We start from the raw sequence: 19,753 nt of genomic DNA on the forward strand, positions 1-19,753 counted from the left end.
GGTAAGTGCATAAAGTTGGCGTTCTGTTTGGAAAAATAAAAATTAAAAAATGGACTAAAATGGGATATTCCCTTTATGTTCACAAATTGAATAGAGCAGCGCGGAACGAAGGACCGAACCATTTCAGATCGAGAAAATGATGTCATGGGAACGATCATACCTCCGAAATGAGGAGAAAACAGCAAGGCGATACTCTGTCTCTCGACATGATATTTAAGATATTTAAAAAGATATTTAAAGATATTTAAAAACGAAACACAGCAAGGCACAATTATTTTTACACTTAAAAGCTGCAGGCAGTTACAAAATAGCTTATAAACCGCAGAAGGTGAGTGCAATTAGGAGAGACGGTATGGACGAACATTTTAGGTCAGCAAACGATAAAATCTACAGACGTAAAATCCATCCGGCTTAAAGTGAAGACCCGTCCCTGCCAAGCACATTCAACAAACAATTGGATTATATTAATCTCTTCACAGCAGGTTAACAGCATCGTTATTCACATGAAATACAAGCGGTTTCATTTAAGGAGACAAAAGCAACTTGTTGATCTCCGAACAATTCCTTATCGTGGATCCTTAAGAGAGACACGTCGTAATGACGGCATATTTCATTTTATATCTTAGTCTCATCACGTTTCCAAGTTTAAGGTATTGCAGGAGCGAAAACTGTCCAGGATGTACAATCTATCGCATCCCAAACAACAAACGGTCGACCCGGTGATGCAGCACTGCTACTTTTGTCCGGTTACGATTCACCGATGGTGACATTCAACGGGGTGCAGTCAGGAGTGCGCGTCACTCTCAGGGTGATAACCGAGACTGTTGCTCGGTCATCTCTTTTTCTTCCCCACCTCGCAGGAAGAATAAAATACAGAGATCCCTCGCTAGAACGCGGTTTTCTTTTCACGGTTTCGCTACTTCCTGGATTTGCATGGTGCATTGTGTTCTGCATTCTGATTGGCTAAAAAGTCACTCCGCTTCTTCTCTACCTGTGCGTCAATAACGTCGCAGTTTAATATGTACACGTACGTAAAACAGCTTGACAAATTTACATGACGTACGTGCAAATTCTCTCGCGATTTCCAGTTTCTCTAAAACCCATAATGTTGACAAAACGCTCAAAAGGGCCCAAAAGGCAGAGGAAGATGCTATCTATGGCAGATAAAGTTAAACTTCTGGACATGCTAAGGGAAGCTAAAAGCTATGCGGCTGGAGGTCGGCATTACGGAATGAATGAATCTTCCGTTCGTTCCATAAAGAAGGAAGAAAAAAACATAAGGACGACAGCAGAGATAAGTTTTAATAAGGATGCAAAAAGGGTTGCAATTGTCCGCAATTTTTTTCATAATCATTTTTAATTTTCTCCCGTTTAATCCAATTACTGGGGTCGCGGTGGGCGGAGCTAATCTCCGCAATTTAAAACTTCTGTTCACATTGATGATTAAAACTATTATTTGACAATACAGAAGTTATTTGTTGAAAAAAACGTTTCTAAAGTACAGTACTTTTATTTGTGACACAAATGATTGAGCCTGTAAAATGGTTTGTTCTTTCTTGTCAACGTATAATAGAGTATTTAATTGTAGAATAATTGTAAAAAAAAAATAAATAAAGGTTTCTACTTCACGGATTTTGCCTATCACGGGTTCTTTTTGGAACGTGACCCCCGCCAAAAACAAGGGTTTACTGTATATTGCTACGTGGACAACATTACAACTTTAAATTTCAACAGAGAATAAATAACTGAGTTACTGTCAGTGCAACGCACTGCATGACCTCTCTGCCTCCCCAAACAGAAAAGAATCATAGACGATCCCGACGTTGACGCCAAGCCTCTCCAGAAGAAGAATATCTTAATCTGTCCTTGATGCTGTTCTTCATTCTGTTTGCTTTGCCATCTGTCAAGCAAAACCACTGGGTCACCCGTCACGGCTGAGCCTGTTCTCATTATCAATCATTTGTGCTATTTTCTGGTGCGCATTATTGCAGTTCAGCTTTGGTTCGGTGTTTCTTTGGTGGAGGAAAACCAAAGTAATTACCGTAATTTCCTGACTATAGAGCGCGCCTCAATATAAGCCGCACCGGCGAGCCCAGGGGTCGGCAACCCGCGGCTCCGAGCGGCTTGGGAAAATAAATTATAAATATCTAATTGAAGTGTATTTCATTTGTGTTGGAAGATTATTGTGATCTTGAAATATTAAAAAAATTATATTTATAATTTTTCGCCGCTCATTATAACGTCACACATTACCCGCCAGCTGGTAAAGTCCAGATTTGCAGATGCTGTGCGCAGAAGTTCAAGAGCAGAAGTCCCATAAACCAGGTAAAATAAATATTTATGAAGATATTTTGCAAATATTTATTTTTTATTGTTTACTGACACAGTTATTTTTTGCCGATTTATTTTCAAAATTCAGGTCAAGGCTCCGCTACACGCTCTGAAAGCCCAAAGCTCAAAATGAGTTCATTACATAAATAAAATTTAATTTTCTCCGTAATACTTTGTGAATTTCAGAAGCAACACACTTCACACTTGTTTATACAAAGTGTAAAGGTAATAAAAAGCAATATATACAGTGGTACCTTTATTTTATACGTCAAAAAGTAATTGCGGCTCCCAGTGTTTTCTTTTCCGAGGAAACCGGGTCCAAATGTCTCTTTGGGTGTTAAAGGTCGCCGACCCCTGGACTAGCTGGTCGCTATCTCGGTCTTCCTCCTGCGCGCTAAAACCGTCAAAGTCGTCTTTTTCGGTGTCGCTCAGAATTTCTCGGTCATTTCATCGGTCCGATGTGACGAGGAGAAATGTTTTAGCGGCGTGAAGCTCGTTAGCGTCCCCCACCCAAAAAAAGTCCATATATTAGCCGCATCGTTGTTTACTTGAAAAAAGTGGCGGCTTATCGTCCGGAAATGACGGTACTGAAAGGAGCTCGCTTTTAGGGCATTTTGAGGATCGGTCCTAAAGGCAGTGGCTCATACGGTGCTCCGCGGTCAAATGATCGGCGCCATCTGTCACAAAATTTAAGGTGCCCAGATGAACGTTACATCATTCCAAACCGCACCGAAAACGACTTTCCCCATCTTGTGCGACCGAGCCATTGAGCAAAAACTCACTCCTTGAAACATACAAGTCCAATCGATGGCGAGAAAGTACCTTCTGTTTCTTTTTTGACTTCAAAGAAAATGTTGCTACGTGCTCAAACAAGTGCGGCCTCCATCCGGATGTTAATGAGTCAAAGTGCAACATTATTGAGGAGCTCCAAAGAGTCTGGAGATCAAGCAAAGGCCGGAAAAGTTGCCATAATTAGCAGTAAGTACAAAGTGGAAAATGGCCACTAGGAGTGGCTCTTAAGCGTAAGCGTACATAATCCAGTCTTCCATTATGAAGCTATAACTGAAGCGTTCACTTAAGAAATTGGTACGTGTGACCTTATTTTCCACGATGAGATCTTTAACTAAATTGCCGAGCAGTCAAGATCCAATAAAATTCCGCGGGGGAAGAAGGACGGCGTAGCTCCGAGGCCTCGTGTATCAGCCTGTCCCTGCACACCTTCAAGAATGCAACGGAGGAGGGACAAAAAAAAATCACTTTCAATACCTCACGCTCCAGAGAAAGACACGTGACCTGGCTGCAAGCCTCGACAGCACTCTTTAAATGAGGCGCCCAGGAATGTAGAAGCAGGAAAAGGGATCTCTGTAGAATCCAAAATGCATGCTTTGGAGTGATTTGATTGCTTCTTAGCTTCCCTTATTATCCATTTCAATGTCACGACATATTGAAAATAGAAGTCAGACCGAGAAGTTAAGCTTCCCGCGGACCTCTGGGGTCGGTCGCTCCAGTTATAGGTCATCAAGTGCAGCCGACGGCCTCAAAGTCGGCCTTCAAAAGTTGCCCAGACAAAATAAAAAAGTAGGCTTTTGGGGGAGGAAAGACTAAAATACATACATACGGTGAGCCGAGGCGCTCCGACAGCAGAAGATAAATAAGCATCGTCATTTACGGACTATTGAGCCGCGTCGGATAAAAACAACTAAATGAATAAATGTGTACATATATAGGCCGCATTTGTTTAGGAGTCGTGTTATAACATGAGATATTTACACAGAAACGCTTTTTTCAACGTTTAATGAAATACATACCGGCAACATCCACTATTAATGTGCTGGAAATGCTCCCCCCCCCCCAAACAATACAATAATAACAATAATAAATAACACAAGGAAATGTTCATCCATCCATCCATCCATTTTCGCTGATTTCATTGGTCCGATGTGACGAAGCTGCGGTTAGTTGACAATAAAAATCTTGTTGTTGGTTTTTCTTTAAGAAAAAAATCTACTTTGATGGCGCAATGGCGACTCCATGTCTATTTCATACAGTTTTATGTTTGTATTGTCCGGGATTACAGATGGAAATTAGCCATGAGCTATAATCTGGAACAAACATCTCTGTGCTTAATGTAATTGTACACTGTCCCAATAAACTTCTAAACAAACAAACAAACAAACAAGATGCCACGAATTTAAGGTTTCATTAAGGTTTCTTTAAAACAAAACCGACTTCACAAACAAAGTTCACAGAGTAAAACTATTCAAAGAGCGACAAAACAAACCCTCTGACCGCAATGAGCCTTTGCTTAAACTGTTACAAATGAGCGTTTTGTTTGAGGAAAAGGATCCGCGTAATAAAGACGAGCGAAAGAAACCGGAGTTTCTATCTCTGAAATGATTCCTATCAGTTTTCCGTCAGCTGTGGTATCTACTCTGCGCTATTTGCGCAACAAAATACCCCGACCTGCGGGAGTCAGAATATGTCCCGTTAGAGAATTTAATGGAGGCTTATTGTCTTAAAGGAGACGAAACATCCCGTTGCAACAAGAAGAAGATTTTGACAAGAACTAACCATGACCTGGTTAATCATCACAACCTCCACGGACGCCCTGAAGGAGGTTTCTGAGTTTTGACAAAAGCCTGTATTAGCAACATGACGCTACGTTAAGTCTCATAACGGCAACTCTCACGCTTTCACTTCACACGGTGACTGTGAATGTTTTATGATCAGAAACGTGAAGAAGGAATTATGTACGACTGTGTTGCACCGTCAGACGAGCTCCTGCAGCGTTATGCAAACTTTGCTCGCTAAATTTGAAGGATTTTATGGGTCTTTCCTTTGCAAAACTGTCAAAAAAAGACAAAAACTTGACGCGCACGTCGGACGAGGATCTTGACGGAAATCACAGTTATGATATAAATAAACTGTGAAAAATAAAATAGATAAATAATGAAATAAATAAATAAAATATCTTACAAATAAAATAAATATGATATAAATATATCATATAAATATGATATAAATTAATAAATAAATACATTTATGAATAAATTCAATCTTTGTAGTTACTGCTAACAGCTAGGACAATTTATATTTCATTATATTTCTTATTCTTCCTCCTTTCCACTATTATCTATTACTGTTATGTTTTGACTTGAAACTCTGGCACAACAATTTCCTTCGGGATGAATAAAGTTGTTCTCATCTCATCTCATCTCAAACTCCAATGCACAACATCATAATGGTGACATACATAACGTTCTATATTTCTGGAAACAACCAAATCACATTGACCAATCCTGACCGCCTAAAAGTGAGGAATTAAAATTCTGGTAAATTGTTCCCTCAGGTCCCTAAAATACACAACCAGACAAGAAACATTCAAGACTGAAGCGATGAGCCGATTGGGGAAAAATACAAACGCTGTTTTACTTCAATACTAACATTGACTGAAAGGAGGGCAGCGTAAGACTTTTATTCATGTCTATGATTAAAATGATCGGAATATAGCGAGCGGATTAACTAGTGTGACATTATTTCCCCTCACAAAGTAAATAAATATGCCGGTCCTTGACACAAAAATACTTCTGATGCATGCAGGTTCATCAGGTGGGAAACCTGTCTTTCTTGTCTTCAATGCAAATGGACAAAAAAAAAAAAAAAAAATGCGCATTAAGACTGCGTCTTTACGGACGACGAATGTGAACAAGACACGAAACCGGTTCCTGTTGGACCAGTTCAGCGGGGAAAAGGGAGTGAATTTGGACCGAAAAAAAAAAAAAAAAAAAAAAAATGGCACTTATCGCCGTCCGTCAGGAGGGAGGCGGAGAAAAAGAGGAAGGGTAACCGAGCAGGAGGGTTTCCAAGAATAATCCACTAATCTAATCTGAAATGGAATTATCCCGGAGCCGCGGTCAGAACGGGAAGTTAAGAGGCTTTAACCCACCGGGAGGAGCTGACATGAACCCAGGAAGACCTGACGGTCAGACACTTGTCGAGCTTGATGCTGCAGCTTCGCCTCCCTCGTGCACCCGTCAGCCTTTATCGGAATTATTCAGAGGGAACGCGAACCGTTCCTTGACGAATGAGTTAAAATGTGCAAATTGTTAAAACTCACTATAAGGAACAGGCAGATGTTCGTGCAGCTGCTTAAAACGCCTGTCCTGCATGGAAACGCCGTTGAAGAGCCGGGTTTGAACTTCTCGCTATGCAGGCAAAAGGTTACGTCGCACGACGGGCTTAATGGGGAGTGAAGAAAAAAACTTGTAATACACGCAGAAACATGTCTCAGCTAATTCAGGATTTAGGAAATCCATATACCGCTAATAAAGCCTAGAGCTAGAGGGAGATGTGCCCGGCGTGTTTGTGATGAGGGTATGAACTTCATGAAGTCGATCTGTTGAGTTTAATCCCGACATTTCGGTCACGACTCGGCTTATTTCTCTTAGCAAAAACTTCAGATGCAGGGAGAATTAAATTGGACCGTACAAACTGCTGAATGCAGAGGACCAGAAACAGACCTGATGTTTCGCTTGACTGCAAAACGCAATGTTGTTTACCAACTGACATCATTAAAAATACTCATAACACTCTTTCACTAATTCAAAATTTCAACGTATTTTCCAGTAAATGGACAACACCGGAATATTTTTTGCAGACCAATCCAGGTTTCTCTCATTTATCGTTACAAATGACCTCCTGACATTTGTAAAAACACCAGAGATCCCGGAAATCTTCCTTAAAATGTGGTTTTCTGCGAGTCCGTTATGGGCGAATACATCAATTCTGGCAATTACTGAAAAAGGTTCCGCGTGATATTAGAACCTACCGTGACGAATAGTATCTTTAAAAAGATCTAGATCGATCTATCATAAACAGACGGTCTTCTCTGTTCGCCGCTTTTAATGGGCGAACGTCCGAGGAATTCTCGCCGTGCCGATTTCCGGATTTCAAATGACTCCGGGGTCGGCCGTCGATGATCCTCGCCATCATCTGTTTCCACGGTCTTTCTGTAATGACCTTTGAACCCGTCAAGTACATGAAGAAACATCTAATACGCTTGGGATTCTCCGCGACCCCCTGACATCGGACCACCAGCTGCTGATATCGATGAAATACACCCCGTAAGCTTGTGGGCGGAGTTGCTTGTTCTATTTATGGGCTAAAGCGGCCTGACTGACGTGCATTCATTGTCCTCATCTGAGCTGTAGTTGCAACATTTTCCAAAAAATAATCTTTCCTTATACATGCAGTGGTTTGGTAAAAAAAAAAAAAAAAAAAAAAAAAAATGTTCAATTGAGTAGGATTATTTTAAAAAATGCATGGATCATCACAGAATCAAACAATCGCCCGTTTATTGTCTCTATAATGGTACAATGTTTTAATCGGATCATAACAGAGCAGAATATTGCACTTTACGCCGACAAATAAAGGTCCTAATAATTGCTAAGAGTATATCAAAAGTCAGCAGCAAAACTGTGAATGGCATAATTCGTCTGTGCTGATATTTAATTATTATTATTATTTTTATTTTTTATTATTTATTATTTATTATTATTTAAAAAAAAATGCATGAGATGCAGATGCATGAGATTCCCAAATCTAATATGCAACGTTTTATATCTACAGGACTGTCTCAGAAAAAAATTGAATTTTGTGATAAAGTTCTTTATCTTCTGTAATGCGATTAAAAAAACAAAAAATACTTTGTTTTTTTAAATAATTTTTTCTTACCTTATTGTATTTTATAGGATTATAGGATTTTTTTATAGGATATTTTTTATACCATATTTTTTATAGGATATTTTTTTATGATAATTGATAGGATAATATCTGTATATAACTGTCTCAGAAAACATTAATCAATATAAATATTGTGATGTAGTTTTTTATCTTCTGTACTGCAATTAAAAAAACAAAAATTACTTTATTTTTTTTTTAAATCATTTTTCTTACTTTTTTGTATTTTATAGGATTGTTATATCTGTATATCTGCGGTCTATCTACAGGACTTTCTCAGAAAATACAAATAATATAAATTTTGTGATGAAGTTCTTTATCTTCAGTAATGCAATTAAAAAAACAAAAATTACTTCTTCATGATATTCTAATATTTTGAGATAGGATTTTTGAGTTTTCTTAAGATGTGAGCCATAATCAGCAATATTAAAATAATAAAAGGCTTGCATTATTTCAGTGGATTTGTAATGAATCCAGAATGTATGACATTTTTGTTTTTTTTAATTGCATTACAAAAGATAAAGAACTTTATCACAATTTTCTAATTTTCTGAGACAGTCCTGTAAATCAAATAATTGGAATTCTCATGACTTTTTTTTTTTTTCTCATCTCATCCATTCTGAGGAAAGACAATGAAAAAAAAACAAAAAAGTACAATGTTGTACGATAAAGTGACACCAAGTCACTTAAAAGAAAACTTCATCTCCTATATTGACCAGCGGCCAAAACAACACTCGTTCAGCCTTTTTTTTGAAGTAATTCTGAGAAAGTATTTTGTTGCAAAACCATCAATCCTGACTGGTCCTCCTCCCCCTCAGCCAGCTGTCTCACCAAATGTTACACACCGTACTTCTATTACGTAATGAAACACAGCGACCGCTTAACGCATCCTCTCCGCCATGCCGTCGCACACAATAATCAGGTTCGCCCGCGACCGGAACTCACGTTTCTACGAACGCGTGATGGATTCCAGCGGTCGATATTATGGCGCCGTGAGAAAGCTCGCCGCGAACGGAGAGAACACGCGCGTGCGCGACGTCGAGCCGTGTGAGGAAAAGGAGAAAGACGAGGGATGTGACTCGAGTGGAGAAACACCCCGGAGTGTGTGTTTGTGACCGAAAGCAAATATCGAGAACTTTCCCGTTCGGCGCCAGACAACCGGGACTGATATATCCTGTGTTTCAGAGCACGCATGATGCAATTTAAATAAAACAATTCTGTTTGGAACCCGTGAAAAAAAACAAAAAACAAACGCGTCCGTTTGCATCTATAACTGACCGTTACTTTTACCCGGAAGCATAAATAAAGATGCCGTCTTACCCTCACATTCTCATCTGGGTACATCGTGTCCCGCTGCTCGGTCGCTCTTGAAAAGGAAAACGTCTCGTAGCCGCAGCTGCATGCGAACACAGTGATGATGCAGGGAAACACACAAGTACTGCCGAGTCACACACTCTCTCTGAGTGACATGACAGTGTGCCAAACTAGGTAACGTCACTATGGGGGGGGGGGGGGATAACAACACACACGTATGCTTGCACACACACACACACGTACGCAAACATGCATACAAACAACTTGAACTGCCTGTTCTTAATGCCGTAATACTGCATAATGCTGGCTGAGATTGGAGCGAGCAGACGTGCATACAAATACACAATTGAAACTCAAGAAAGAGATTAAGTTAAGCCGCATACAGTGAGGAAGTGTGTCGCCGACCCCCTTTTCTACAGTGGAAACCAAGAGCAGGTTTGTAGTTATCAGCAGTTTAAATCTCTATTATAGCACAAAAATCCACATGTTCTACTGGTTTATGAGGAGAATGAAGGCTGCATGATAACAGAGGAGGTTTTCCAACTGCACTGCTCCAAAAAGTAGAACACAACGTGTGAAAGCAAAGTGTTCGCTTAGGAAGCGACACATTTGGACTTGTTTTAAGGACGTGACGTCGACGTTGGATTTCAAATCCAGACCTCCGTGGGTTCGTACGTCTGATTTCCATCCATCATTTTTGTGCGATTTTGTTGTCGGCACATCCGACGATGTAAAGTATTTCATTCATTCAGATCGAGGATGTGATATTTTGGTGTTCCCTCCATATTTTTACACAAATATTTTTACAAATAATCAGTGTGATGACCGATCGATGTAATACGGGGAATGCTAAAAAAATGCAAAACAAATCATTTGTAGAAGACAAAATACCGTTCATGAATCAGTAAAAGAGGTCATAAGAGTGCTGGGTGGTTCAAGTCCAATGTTTACACAGTTTTCATTAAACTCCTTGATAAACAAAGCTGGTTGTAACATGGCTATATTATTTAAGAAACAATGTGTGTGTGTGCGTGTGTGTGTGTGTGTGTTTCTATCTCATGGGTAGAGAGCTGGAGGAATCCCTCCAGAATGCTTTATAGGTCTGATGCTGCAACTTTGTTGGACGTTCCAGATTTTTCTAAAAAAGTAACTGCTATTTGCTGCGGGTGTTTTCCTGAGACGACTCAAAAAAAACAAAACAAAAAAAAACAAAACAAGATGGAATCCACAACAAAGGACACCAGAGATTAATTTGTTTTAGATCGTAATATATTTTAACACATTCAACTGAATCAGTTTGCAAATATTGTAATCTGCTTTTTTTATGCCTCCGAAGTTTGAAACATTGCTATTATGGCAGCCGATTCTTTATTTTTTCCGACGCTAAAAAGAGATAGTCTTCCGGAACAATTACACGTTGTTTTTTAATAAACGGGTCAAAAGCAATCTTTTAATGATTTAATTTAATTGCTGGTTAACTGTTTTTCCTCATGGTACTGTAATGACTCTGCAGATACTCTATATTATTCATTTTTTTCAGTCTTACATTCACTGCATCTTGATTGCTTTACACATTATAAACAATGTTGATTTTTAACTTAATATATAACTATATTATATATATCATCTTCATCCTGCTTTATCTTTTTTATCCTTGTTGTCATTCTGTTAACTGTTCCGGTGACAAATGAATTTCCCCTATGGGGATCAATACAGTATTATCTTATCTTATCACATCTTAAATGCATTTTCCCGCCAAGTTTTTACTTTAGATAAAGTCTGCAAAAAGCTAAAAAAAAACATGATAAGTATAAAATGTAACAGGTACTCGGCAGTTACTTAATGTGAAAAGATAAATGCAAATCAAACAGCTTTCCCTTGTTACGGCGATACTGCAGTGAAAAGCTACGCTAACTGCAACTTTAACTGAAAGGTTTGTGCAGGAATGTTTAAGATAGAACAAAAAAGAAACGCGGTAATGGTCGGAAAAAAAGGCTTATTTGATTGCAGAAGATGCAGAAATGACAAAAGAAGCCCCTCGTGTGTGAGAAGGTGAGAAAGATGCAGCATTTGTGAATCTATGGACTCCATATTTCCTGGAGTTTGAGAGGCGGGAAGCTCGGCAATGTGAAGAAATGGACCTTTGCCCGGGAGCTGGATGCACAAACACAAAAGATCCACCGTGTCCGTTCTGCAGCATTTTACGATTCCCTCCAAAAAAATAAAAAATAAAAAACCCACAAGACTACAAAATAGATGAGGAGTGCTTCTTTCAGGAATGGGGAAAAAAATAAAAAGTATCATAAGACCGGACCTTAGAAGACTGTAGATGCTGAGAATGACAAGCACGTCAACAAAAGGTAGTATCATATAAAAGTAATATCAATCATAATTAATTATAATGTATGTAAAGTTTGGCTGGGAACTCACTGGTCACACACACACATTTATATATACATATATGCATTTTGTTTAGCTGGCTCAAAACTTTGCATTCTGTGCCAATTTGGATGCAGATTTTTTTTTTTTTAAATTACAGGCAATTTAATGTCATTTTTATGCAGAATTTAAGGAACATGTCATTTCTTGGTCATTAGTTAAGGAAATGTATTGCCCTTTTTTGTAACGTCTTGTGTTTGTGCGAATTTTAAGGGAACTTTATAGATGTAATTGCTAATTTGTCGATAATTTCGGGCAGATTTCTTCTCATTCAAAAAAATCATTTCAGTTTTCAGATTATATGAACAGTAATTTAGTCAAATTTAATGCAGCCTTGAAACATCTTTTACTGGAGGTATTTAAGATACTATTGTTGAAATTTCTAGAGTTTTTTTTTTTTTTTTTTTTTTTTTACAACGTAAGCAGCTACATTATTAATTACAGCTTCTCGTGTTCCTGAAAATTAAAATCACAAAGATAAATTGCGACAGACCTGATGAGCCAGCAGGATGTTACAACTCTGAAATTTGTTACGCCTCTATTTTTTGCTCAAAAAACTGCGGCTGCATGGAAACGTCCCAAGTCTGACTGTAATTGCATGTAGATAATATGACAGTAGGGTCACGAAACAAGTGTCCTAAAAAGACCGGTAATGGACCGAAACCAGCTGTCCAGAACTCCATGGCAACGACGAAAGCGGGTCTCGGAGGCGAAAAATAACCACGGGGTAAATATCGCACGGTACCTGGAGGTGTTCGGTGGAACTGCTGCTCAATTCGTCTCCGGACTCCGAATCGATTGTGCGTCTTTCTTCCCCGGCGGAATCACAATGTTGTGCGCTGTCCACATCCAGGGGGGCTCGAACCATGTCCGGAGACCGCGCCCTGCTGCGCGGTAGCGAATTCGAGCTCCTCCTCGAGACGGGAGCGCCGCCGCCGTGAACCAGGATGTCGGCGAGGGCTCGGTCGCGGTCGGAGGGAGCGGAGGGCGCGCGATCGTGGCCGCCGTCCTTTCGCTGATGGCCGGCCTCGGCTCCGTGGAGGTTCTCGGAGGACCCGCCGTGGAGACCCGGGTCCGGGTTTGAAGGCCTCGCCCACGAGGTACCGCCAGCGTGAGGAGGCATCATGGCAGTCGTAGCGGGAAAAGGGGGTTTGGAAGGAGGCATCAGGGCTTTGCGCACCTCTCGGACGTACTGAGCAGGAACGTAGAAAGCTTTGGTCCCTTCTTCCTTGCGCACCTGCCACCAGTCCTCATTGGTCTTCTTGACCAGCATGTAACATTCCCCCTGCCGGATGGTGACCAGGCGGTCCTTGGCCTTGTATTCATAGTCATACTCCACCTCGATGTAGACCTGGCCGGGGGGTATGGGCAGCTCCGCCATGACGCCGCCGACGATCCGCCCGAAGAAGATCACCTCGAAAGGAAGCGGTTTGTTCTCATGGCCTCGGGAGCGAAGCTGGCGGAAACAGAAAGAAGGTCTGAATGTCAATTCGGTTTCCGCGGAGATTAAATCGGCATGCTGTCCACAGTTCAAAACCAACAGGAGGAATCGGTTACTAACTTCGCTTATCGTGATATTTCCTAATATTTGATTGAAGAAAGGCAAAATTCTAAAGCTGCGAAGTTAAAGCTTGTTTGCTTCCAACCAAAGGATATTATCGTTGATAAGTAATTTCAACCGACTTACTCTTAACGGTATGATCTGATGATATGTGCCGTTTTTTTTTTTCCCATCGCATAAACAAAATGCATGTATGATGAGACCGTTCAAAAAAAAAAAAAAAAAAAAGGTTGTGAGGCTGTGCGAAAAAGATAAAAACAAAGATCGGTATGTACATACAATTGTGTTGCAGGACAGGTGGAATTTAATTGGCTGTCCGAAAATACCCGAATCCATTATAACATCCTGAATTAGACGGCAAGGAAACTTAAGGATGCTGGAGTCCAAAGAGAAGATCATAAAGGAGATGATGGGATGCACTTCTCTGGCCAGAATGCAAAATCTGGATTTGACAGCGGCGCCCGAAAGTTCTCTTCTACCGTTCATCCGTCAGTATTCCTGACGCCGGGAGTCGCTAGCTAGCCGGCTAGCTGCTTTCACTGCAGCGCCAAATTGATTTGTTTTAGTGTTCCCTTGAAAAAGAGGTTTTCAATCTCAGTGGGACTTTCCTGGCTAAATAAAGGAGAAATAAAATAAAATAAAATAAATGTAGTGACAGAGGACACGGAGTTTGTGTGAAAGAGGAGGATGTAGAGCAAACTCATTTCTCACGGCGAGCACATACGGCCCAGGTAGATGTCAAGTGGGCCGGACCGTTAAAATAATAGCATTCTCAGCAATAAATAACCAAAATATCATGTCTTTCCTCTACTTTGGTGTAAAGAAGTACGAGGACATGAGGGAAATCTTGGAATTTAATGAACAATCCTTTCATGAAGCACCTCATATTTCCTTAGACAAACGTGTTATTTACGTTTATCATTCACATGTTTGCATTGCAACGGATCCCACTGATCGTACAAAGACACAAAACTAACAAGTAATTGGTATTGAAAAATATAGTAATGCACTTTACTTATAAAGACCTTATAAAGAAGGAGATTTTTTAAACCGTTTCCACATGTGCAGATGAAATCTAAATTGAATCCCTACCAACTCCTTACAAATTAAAGAGTGCTATTTAATGTGTAAGGAAGAAAGTAAATGTGTAAACTTCATCCATGAAACATGCAAACACACACAATACACACTGAAAATGTATGGAGTTGCATGAACAGTAGAATTCCAACATACTCTTTTGTAGTGAAGCTGCTGACTAACATTAAATTGCACATTTTTGCTAACAATTAGCTCGCTGGCTTTTACCGCTGCTTCGCTGATTTCTCGGCTGTGGGTGAAAGCGGACGCTGTTTCCTCAGACCTGCCAGCGATTGGTCGATCTTATCTCTTCTCAGTTTCTTTGCAAGATGTCATATTTTACGCTCTGATGAGTCTCGTAGCGGCGCCAAATATTATAGTCCTTAAATACCGAAACTTGTTGCAAACACACGAAGCACAAAGGTTTCCTGTGTGTCATTGCCAATTACACTTTGAAAATTCAACACTCTTTATCTACTTTTCTGTGTTTTGATAACGACATTTTGGCTAAGAGGGCGTAGCAGGGAGGTGGAGAACAGGTTGGAAACAAGGTGCTAACAAGCGGCAGACGGCGCGTCGATAACGTCTGCTGATTGGTCCGTCTCGGTGATGCGGCTCGTCTTCTACTCTGACCAAAATAATGCGCCCTGGCGAAAAATTCTTGCATTGCATTTAATATAAAAAAAACAAAATCCTTATCTTTTATGCATTTTTTCACTTTCAAATTATCCAGCGGGCCTGATGGAACCCCTGATATAGAGGATCGGGTGACGCTTGAGTCACTGTTACGACCCCTGAAGGGACCAGAAGACTTAAACAACAAGGAAACTTACGATTCGCCCGTTTCCCCAAAGTCACCTCTGGACAGGACAATTGAAAAGACGCGGTCGTAGAATTATCAAGTTAGGAAACACTAAAGAACCAATCAATTCCAAGTACGGGAGAGGCTTTCCTCTCCAGCCGAGCTGGGACACTCCGAACCCGATGACAGCAAACGAAAGAGACGCAAACTGATGGGATTTGACCTGCTGAAGGCTCCGTGTGCAGGAGCGGCGGAGATTAGACGGCAGGGAAGACAGTCATGTGACTTAACCTTGGCGAGGATGTGTGTCGGAGGCGTCAAGAAGGGATGCGGGAAAACACGACAACTTTCCGTTTTTTTTTTTGGGTTTTCCACCGATTTCAATTCTCAATCAGATCAGTGCATATTCATGATCTTCGACGACATGCTGTCGTCCAGCAGGATGACAAAACTCTCGAAACAAGCCGGATCCTTTCTGAGACGACGGTGAACTGACGCAACAGCGGCCGCTCCGTGCAAAGTAGCTGAATCACCCTCATAGTTTCCTGATGAAGTCACACACACACACACACACACACATGCACACACAGGTAAGGCCTGAAACACACCTTCAACAGCCATTTTGAAATGATTTGAACACAGAACTGGCCCCGACTTTACGCGACGACTTTGCGATCTTTTCGCGCCTGCCTTTCCGGTCGTGTTGTTTCTTCGTGTGCTGAAGTGACAAAATATTGCAGTCAAGAGTGACGATGAGAACACGAGGTGCCGAATTTCACTTCAGCGTTCGACATGACCAGAGAAAAACTCACAGGGGTGGAAACGGCAGTCTGGATTTATCATTTACGGTATCTGTGAAGAAATATGTTAAAAATGCCTGGTGAGGTTAGAAGCAGAATGTGGAATAGTGAGGAAGAATGTGTTATGATATTCATTAAAGGTTATTTTGATATCGTCATTTATAACCATTTATATTCGGCCAATTCCACATCGACTGATAAATATCTGAAGATAAATTCCTAAAGTAAATATTGTAGTTGAGGTGCAAAATTACACTGGAAACAAAAATTTAAAAAATATCCTCCCTCCTTGGAGATTTCTTATTTACCAGGACAACTCATTGGTTATTTTTTACAAATATTTTCATTTCTTGCTCATTTCTAATAAGTTCTCCCCGATTGAGGGTCACAGGTCCGACTAATACCAGTTTCTCGGTTTCTTATCTAGTTCCTTTTTCAGCTCCAGGTATTTTTTCAAGCATCCAACGTCCCCTTTCTATTTTCTCAAACACAATATTAGCCATCGGCAGTTTGTCGGTCTGGATCTCGGCCGTCGTTCTCAACTTCCGAACAAGGTCGTTTCCTTTCCGACCCGGGAGATCCTTCGGCCGACAACCGGTACGGATGTTCCTAGAAGTGACGCCTGCCACCTGGTTATGCTGTTCTATGTCATTTCCACTCATTTCCGCCGCGTTAAACCGGGACGTTTATTTCTCCTGTAACAAGTGCCTGTTCTTGTGCTGCGTGTTTCAATCCGGCTTTTCCAAACCACCGCTGGGATTTCCATGCTACTCCGTCGTGCACAGGCTTGTCTCGCCACCATGGCATTTCCTTCTCCTCTTCGTCATCAGGAATCTACTCCAAATCAAATTATGTAGATCCTGCTGATGTGAAACATCAACTATATCCGTACACATAAAAAGGAAGCAGCATCATTTTAGTAATAACTGTTAGATACAGTTTTCATTGCGGTATTTAGAGTTACTTGCAAAAGTAATCGTACCTCAAAAACTTTTCCACATTTTGTCGTGTTACAACCCAAGAACAAAAATAAGATTTTACTGGTTCTTCAGTTGATGGATGGTTTTAATAGACCGACACAAAGTGCACATAATTGGGAATGTGAAGGAAAACGATAAATGGTTTTCTTTTTTCTTTTTTAAGATGAAAAAATGAAGAGCTACTGTATGTCACAAAATAATAACAACCCAACCAGCCTTCCACTTTTTGTAGAGAGGAGACAAAACCAGCAGGATGATGGGATTACAATAAACAAACTTCTACAAAAAAATAACCAGCGCAACATGCCGACACACAACCGAGAAGCACTATTTTTATCTTTAATTTGTGATCGTCATCTTATTTTCAGACACCTAGTCAAGGACGAGAATATTCACCTGAGTCTGCTCAAAACATGAACGGTCGATATTTCCAACCACCAAAACTAGAAAACAACAAATCTTGTGACGATGACTAAAATCTATTAATATTAATAGGTGAAACCTTTTCAGACAAGAACTTTCTGTCATCTGAGCAGATAAATATCGAATCCTGTCAGCGATGAAGGCCATCTTATGTTAAAATGGGACGAAAGCTGCTAACGTGTGAAATATCAGATGACGTTTGGTCCATAAATGAAGTTAAGGTTGATTTTATTGTGACTTACGGGACAAATTCATGGACATGATCAAACTTCCAGATGATGAGTTCTTAAAGTACGTATAGGTGGCAGAGATTTGCTTCAGCTCCCATTTCCTGGCATGTAAAATTCCTATTCAATGTTTCCTCTGCTTAATTTTAAATTTAAGGTAACTAAACCACGAATAGATATGAATTGCAAATTTCATATCAACTTTTACATGCATTGGACCTGTAAGGTACCTGAAATGTGACCTTTTTGGACCCATTGTTTTCCATGATGCAACAACGACAAGGTGCAATCACTCAATACACTGTAATTATAAAGTCCATATTGCATATATATTCTAACTGATCACGTCCGTACTTAGTTTCATATTTTATTCATTCAAGCGCTTGGGTCAATATTTTTGCACATTTACATTTCTTTCTGTACACTGCAGTGACTTTAAACAATATCATGCATAAACATGGATTTATTTTTCTGTAAATACAATCGTGCACACTCACAGTTGAAAATGTACAGCCGCTGAATGGGAAAATGTTGTGCACACCATGGACAAGCCTCAGCTCTAACTTATTTTGTCTATTCTTACTGTCCTTACTGCTGTTACCGATGTGATTTAGTCACTGCGAGACTAAAAAAGGAATATCTTATCTCATCTGATCATATATGAATAGTTCAAAGAGGACTTTTCAAAATCATCTGTTATTTTCCACATGGTCCATCTGAATATAACTCACTGCAAGTCCCACTTACTAAAACTGTACCTCGTCCTAAATCTGCTAAGAGTTGTTTTGGCCAGATGGGCCGGGATGCACTGAGCCATGACTGAGAGGGGACCGGTACCGGTACCGGCAACGGCAACGGATGTGGATCACAAACTGCTGTGTGGTCAAGGTTTGACAATGATTTATAAAAAGAAAGCTTAAGATCTAAGAAAGCTATTATTCTGTCACAGCCAAAATGTGCTCCAAATATGTGCACAAATATTGTTCATATTCAGCACAGTGTCCCATTTAGGCACTTCTCAGACCTCGGTGCCTGAACGTAAGCAGAATTACAATTCAGCACAAACTAAACAATGGAAAAAAAAAAAAAAGGTATATTTATCAAAATACGTGGGGGAAAAAACAATCGCATCAATTTTGATAAGCAATGTCTGCTTTGTGTGTGTTTAAAAGGCAATACTAATACGTTTGCTTAGTGAATCCTCATCTTTAAATGCTACATTCACGTGTTTTGAGAACATTAACGAGCGAAAGTGCAAAGGAAGTAAAATACAAAGAGATAGCAAGCAAGAAATATTAACAGCAAAAGACAGAGGAAAAAGGAATTGCCAACTAACTGGATCTACACAACGTTAAAGGATGTTTCTCATTTTATGATGTAAAAAAGAGACAATAATACACATGGTATTTAATACACTTAACAAATACAAATTAAAAAAAAAAAAAAAAAAAAAAAAACACTTGTCAGTGATTTAAATAGTTTTAGTTCAGAACCCAATGTAGCGTTGAATCAAAGTTTCCAAAGTCTATTCACACATGATAACTTATATTCCAGCCTGCACAATAACAAGCAGTTATATAGCAGAAAAAAACAAAAACAAAAAAACCTTGACATACCATTCCCTAACTCTGCTGTCTGTCTTATCCTTGTTGCTCCCAGCCTGCACACATCCTGCCTATTTTTGTTTATTTTTATTCTTGTCATTGCTATTGTCACTCTATTTATATTGTCGTTTAGTTCTGGTTGTGCATTTTTCACCCTTATTGTTCCTTTATGTCCATTATTATCCGCGATGTTATTGCTGTTGTTATTCTCCCGGCTGTCTGTTTATTCATGGGTGTCTTGATATATTCTAGCTGTTTATTTGTTTTTATCCTATTTTTTAATTCATGACATTATATGAATTTCCCTTATGGGGATCGATAAAATGTATCTTAAATCTAACAAATATGCCCATGATCATGACAGGTAGATTGTAAGTAAGACACATAAAGAAAAATAAAATGAAATTAGAACAAGTCGTGTAGTTTAGTTGTATTTACCTGCGTGAAAACATTATG

At 39.8% G+C, this 19,753-nt stretch overlaps 1 protein-coding gene across 8 annotated transcripts in view; it reads right to left on the reverse strand.

The window, feature by feature from the left end:
- The window catches only part of LOC147230052 (rho GTPase-activating protein 12-like), a 61,373-nt gene that overhangs the window by 41,036 nt on the left and 584 nt on the right, over positions 1 to 19,753 (reverse strand). For all 8 annotated transcript variants that reach the window (XM_086153187.1, XM_086153186.1, XM_086153185.1 and 5 more), the window contains exon 2: positions 12,569 to 13,279. In XM_086153187.1, the coding sequence (XP_086009313.1) occupies positions 12,569 to 13,204 (636 nt within the window). In that variant the 5' untranslated portion in view covers positions 13,205 to 13,279. The remainder of the gene's footprint in view (positions 1 to 12,568; positions 13,280 to 19,753) is intronic.

Source organism: Fistularia commersonii, chromosome 10, assembly GCF_037954325.1.
Source record: "Fistularia commersonii isolate RoL2024-O1a breed Wild chromosome 10, RoL_Fcom_v1.0, whole genome shotgun sequence".
Taxonomy (NCBI): domain Eukaryota; kingdom Metazoa; phylum Chordata; class Actinopteri; order Syngnathiformes; family Fistulariidae; genus Fistularia; species Fistularia commersonii.